The following is a 5,975-nucleotide window of genomic DNA, read 5'->3' as shown; positions in this document are numbered from 1 at the left end:
GTTCAATTCCTTCACCTGTTTGGTTGTGTTTTCCTGTAATTCTTTAAGGGATTTTTGTGTTTCCTCTTTAAAGGCTTCTAGTTGTTTACCTGTGTTCTCCTCTATCTTTAAGGGAGTTATTTATGTCCTTCTTAAAGTCCTCTATCATCATCATGAGATGTGATGTTAAATCCAAATCTTTCTTTTCCAGTGTGTTGGGGTATCCAGAACTTGCTGTGGTGGGAGAACTGTGTTCAGATGATGCCATGTAGCCTTGGTTTTTGTTGCTTATGGTCTTTCACTTGCCTCTAGCCATCTAGTTATCTCTGGTATTAGTTGGTCTTGCTGTCTCTGACTGGAGCTTGTCCATCCTGTGGGCCTATAAACCTGTGACCTTAGATGTGTCAGCATTCCTGGGGAGACCTGCTCTCTCCTGGGTGGGATTTGGGTACAGAGGGCTGTGGGACAGCCTTAGCTCCAGGGTGCAGATAGATACTGGAAGGATCCTGTTCTCAACTGCTCCACTGTCCCCGTGCCCTGTGTGCTTCTAGCTTTGGACAGTTATTGGAGCAAAAGTGTTGATCTCACCTCTGGGCTATGTACTGAGAGCACTCCTGGAATACTAGCTGTGAGAATCCACAAAGGGACAAGGTAGTAACTAGCAGGTGATCTTTCTGAGAAGGTCTGCTTCAGACTATTATATAATCTACAACAGTTTCACCTTTGTTTAGCAAGGCTGTAAGTAAATTCATTTTAGGAAAGATTCCTGCTATTTATATGCTTTTCCTGTTATTATTAAATATATCTATAACAATCACTAAGTAATAGCACACCCCTTTGAAGCAGATCTCTGCAGACCCATGAAGATGTACTATTTAGTTGTGATGCTATATAGACAAATAGATGACACCTTAAGTCTTAATGATGATCCTATAAGAATTCCTAAAATTATAGCTGTGATTATTAAGCTCTTTTATAGTGGGACTGCTATTAGACCCTTTTCTGATAGTCAAACTGCAATGAACACTCTGTCAGTCTCCCAAGTGTCACCAGCTAATTGCTATTAGATAGTAACCAGACTTTCTCCTACTCAGAGCACATTCCAAGAGGTTGTAAAACAATTAACCAAAGGTCATAAAAAAGGAACTAACAATTTATTATAAGTGCTAAGACAGAAGATAAAATATTATCTTCAGACAAAACTTCACCAATAACTTAGTTATGGTTTTAAACCTTCAGTGAACCCATGGAGCTGAGACAGGTGATAGATGTTCAGTCAGATAATTACTCCTAGTAGATATGCATGTAAACATTCTCTGTTGTAAACTTCTATTTCAATTTATGATTTGATTTTTTGTGTGAACTTGTGATGAACTTTAAGACATGTGATCATGTATTCGGAAAGATGTATAAATACTGAGGACAGAGAGATGAGGAGATAGAGAATATTTCCCCTAAAAGAATTTTTCCCTTACCAGAAATTTTTGCCTGCCCCCACTTAGAGATATTTTCCTCTCCCCACCCCCTTAGGATCTTTCTATTATTCCCCTTAATTAGCTTTCATAGGGAACTTCTAACAACTTTGTAATAAACTCTATAATCACCTCTCTAAGTGTCCCTTTTCCTTCCTGCAACTTCGGACTAGCAGGCTGAAAGTTAGAGCAACTTATCCTGCTGAGATTGTACAAAGGCTATTTACTTAATCCTTTGCTCTCTGAGGAAGAGGTGCTAAGCACCAAAAACTGCAGTTTCTAGCCTCAGCAGAAGGCAGGTCAGCTACAGTGCATAGTAACATTTTATTATTATACAGCAACCCTAAATATCTCATAAGACAAAGTCTGACACTCCATCAGTGTTCTTCCCACTCCACTGCCTCAAGAACCAACAAAAAAGAAGATTTACCACTGTGGCTGCCCCCCTCCCTGCTCCCAGGCAGCCAGCTCTCTCCTGGCATGATTTGGGTGCTGTGCGGAGAGCTATGGGACAGCCTTAGCTCTTGGGTGTAGATGGAGACTGGAAGCCAATAATTGTTTAAATGGATCCATTTATATCATAATAACATGAAAGTCTGGGTAAAATATGTCCCTCTGCTGCCTATATTTGTCCTGCACTATAAAACAACCAACATATAAACTATGAGTAAAACTAACCAAAGTGTAATTATTATAAGTTTAAAAACCTTGGGAGTACCTATACTTTGAAAGAATTTGGGTGTTTCCAATGGAGCATTTAAGTGACCTGTTTAGATAAGAGGCAAATAGCATTTCCAGGATAAAAGCAAAATCTAGGCCCCCGGGGGGGGGGAATTATGAAGTCTGGATTTGAGAAATCTTGGGATACACACTGTGAAGGTTAGCCAATGGACTGTGACTCTAGATTGCCACTCCTCCCTATGCCTCATCTCAGAGGTTACTTACTCCTGCCTCTCTATTAGAACAGATGCACTCTGTGCTCTGGGTTCATCTTTGAACTAAGCTTTCTAGGTCTGGTCCGGTCTTTAATCAACTTGGTGTGCAGCAATTATGAAGATCTCCTACTTTCTGCTGCTGATCCTCTCTCTAGGCAGCTCCCAGATCAACCCAGGTAAGTACCAACACCTGCTGAACCCCTGGCCAGAGATGGGTACACTGGGTTATAGAACAGGTGAAAAACAAGTTTGGGGTCTAAGGAGTGATCAGCAGGAGAGCATTCCTATGGTCAACACCCTTCAGCCAATTGGCATCAGGGGCATCAGCTTGTGTCAGGTATCAGAGAAGGAGCATGACCAGAATAAAGAGCTAGTAATAAAGATTTTCCAATATCTTTAATTCGCTTCTTTCATAGTCCCCTAGAAAATATTCTTTGTACAAACCATTTTTTTTTTTTTACCCCCAGGAATGCATAGCACACCAAGAAGCCAGATGTCTATCCGGAGACAGGCATCCACTCCTTAGTGACCTTTCATAGGCCCATTTAACACATGAGCATAATAAACTTGGATAATAGGGAATATAAACTTGATGTGTTCAATTAAGTAACTTGTTGACAGATGCAGAATGTGTTGAAAGGCCTTGTGTAAGAAGCACACACTTAGAATGAAGTACAAGGGCTCTCATTTTTACTTATTCCTTACAGTGTCTCTGTGAATAAAAAGGAGCCACAATACCTATTTCTTTCTTTTTGTGGTTTTTTTTTTTTTTTTTTTGGTTTTTTTCTAGACAGGGTTTCTCTGTATAGCCCTGGCTGACCTGGAACTCACTCTGTAGACCAGACTGGCCTCGAACTCAGAAATCCACCTGCCTCTGCCTCCCAAGTGCTGGGATTAAAGGCGTGTGCCACCACACCCAGCTAATACCTATTTCTTAGGGATATAGTTTACCCTAATCACATGACCAGTGTTCAGTAGGTGAAAAGCCCAATCCAAGTTGTGATGTGGGTCTGAAGGAACCCTTGATATTGAGTGCTGAAGGGAAGTTACAGAAAGGATCATGAATCCCAAGAACAAATTAAAGTATGCCTTGGGGTGGAATCAACAGGCCATGCAAATGTAAGGTTAGACAACCCTAAAGGTTTTCAAATTGTACACAGCCAAAATGAAAAATTGCTTTTTGAGAATATGACGTGTATACCAGCCAGTAAGGGTTGAGCAAGAATGAAAAAGATGATCCACTTGGCACTCCCTTTAGGAAAGTTTTGCTTTCCCATGTTGTTAACTGTGTAACATGGCTCTGGCAGAGGTATTTTTAGATCTGTAATCTCTTTGTTCCTTTCCCAAAAAGCTGAACATGCATATTGTTAAGACTGGGTTCATTTGTTGTCTTTAAAATGAGGCAGAGATGAGGATTTCAGGACACAGGATTCTGTGGATCCTGCTATGTCTACTACTATGTGCCTCAACAAGCAATTTCCCTATGACCTAAAGGATTCACTTCTACCTCTATGTCCTGGCCAGGCTGTTCTTCAGTTATAGATTTCTGATAGTGGAGGACTGGAGAGGAACAAAGACTAAAGAAATACTCAGATCAGAAGGCCTTGCATGAGCTGATGGTTCATGACAAGTAAGTTTATTAAGAAGCACAGCTTTTAGATATGTCTTGCAGGGAGAAAAATGGGATAGCAGAAAAGTATCATACAACGGGAAAAAGCTATCAGGAAACTAGTCAATCTCTATGGTACAAAGGGAACACAGAATATCTCAAGTGTGTCACAGACTGAGCACACAGTGCCCTTGGGACTGATCAAAGCCTTGCTTCTTTGAAGCTCTGGACCAAGCCCCCCAGTGCAGACTTTACTTTGGTCAAGAACACAGTTTTTCCTTTCATCAAGGTATCTTAAAAAGCCTTGGATCAGCCTGGCTCCCAACACTCACCTCTGAAATATCCACCAAGAATCTCCCACAGTTGCATTCAGAGTCCATCTGGAGACTGTATGCCAGCTGTGCAAGACTATAGCACTCCAACATTCCATTGGTTGGGCCACGGTAGCTGGTTAAAAGGACAAGGGGAGGCACAAATGTTGTCCATTGTGACCCATTAACAAGAATTTCCTTCTTCATTTCCAGCTAATTAATCTCTATGGCCTGTCTTCTACACACAAATTTGAGTCACCTGATTGGGAATGGAAGAAAAATAGAATCAGGAGAAGGAGAGACATGGCACTTTGAGAGCCTCTGAATGCAATATCAATATTTACCCCGAGTTTCATAATCGTAAAACAGATCTATCCCTTGGGCTAAAAAATGTTGGATTAAAGTCTATAGAATGACATCAGATGTCCAGTGACCAATCACAAACTTTCCAAGAAACTAACATGTTCCCAGTGATTTTTTTTTTCAGAAAACTAGATTTTAAACTCAGCAAAATGTGACTTTGCTTTCATAGAATAATTGAAAAGCATTCAATCTGTCTGGGACTCAATGTCTCTCTACAAGTAAGGGGAAAGAGGAAAAAAAAAAAGACAGAAAAAATGGCTAGTTGTCCACCAAGATAAAATGATGAGAATTAGAATGTGAGAAATGACTGAGATCAATCCATCCCCTTCCTTGATAAATATGGGATGCTGAAGCCCAGACAGGCTGAGGCGATAACCAGCATCACTGCATAAGGAGGTTTGAAGCACAGAATGTAACTGAATTACTCCACACAACGCCCATAGCTACATTCTTTTTTTGTTTGTTTGTTTGTTTTGTTTTTTTGTTTTTTTGTTTTTCGAGACAGGGTTTCTCTGTATAGCCCTGGTGTCCTGGGACTCACTTTGTAGACCAGGCTGGCCTCAAACTCAGAAATCCGCCTGCCTCTGCTTCGCGAGTGCTGGGATTAAAGGCATGCGCCACCTTGTTATTAACGCAATTCAGTAAAGGAAAAGCCAGAAATTGATTCTTATGAAAAAGCAGGATTCAGTGCTCATCCAGGAGTGTGCTTAGGTGGAATGAAAATTAGTACAGGACTGGGAGAATCCATCCTGTTCTGAGCTCTGTCTTTGTGGACTTTCTGATCTGTGAAGACAATGGACATTTGTCACCTGTCAGGTCAGGGAGACATGGAATGAACTGGGTTCTCTCCAGCTTTCCTTTCCTCTGAAACAATCCTATTGTATTAAACCTCTTCTGCTGAGCAATTTTCTTTCTTTCTTTTTCTGATGTGATATAGTATTCTGACAAAATCCACACAGGCAGAAAGTATTTTATCTCCCAGCTCAGCATATGATACACTGTAGCAGGGAAGCCAGGGCAGTGGGAGCTGAAGTAGCCTGTCATATTGTATCCATGTTATTGATACTGTTATCTACTTGACACAGTCCAATCTAGAATGGCATGAAAGAGGATATCAATGACAGATTGTCTAGATTATCTGTAGGTGATTGTCTTTATCCTATTAACTAAGATAGGAAGGCATGCCCATTAAGAATGTCACCATTTCCTAGTTTAGGGTCTGGACTGTAAGAGACTGCAGAAAGTGATCTAAGCACTGGCATGAAAGTTTGTTTTCTCTGTGTGTGTGTGTGTGTGTGTGTGTGTG

At 40.8% G+C, this 5,975-nt stretch overlaps 1 protein-coding gene across 1 annotated transcript in view; it reads left to right on the top strand.

Moving 5' to 3' along the window:
- The first annotated feature begins 2,501 nt into the window (after positions 1–2,501).
- The window catches only part of LOC110300635 (beta-defensin 39), a 30,824-nt gene continuing 27,350 nt past the window's right edge, over positions 2,502–5,975 (top strand). The window contains exon 1 of the mRNA XM_021170887.1: positions 2,502–2,562. Within this exon, the coding sequence (XP_021026546.1) occupies positions 2,502–2,562 (61 nt within the window). The remainder of the gene's footprint in view (positions 2,563–5,975) is intronic.

The sequence above is a fragment of the Mus caroli genome, chromosome 8 (genome assembly GCF_900094665.2).
Source record: "Mus caroli chromosome 8, CAROLI_EIJ_v1.1, whole genome shotgun sequence".
Taxonomy (NCBI): Eukaryota; Metazoa; Chordata; class Mammalia; order Rodentia; family Muridae; genus Mus; species Mus caroli.
The sequence above is the reverse complement of the archived record's forward strand: the minus strand, read 5'-3'. Positions and strand labels throughout refer to the sequence as shown.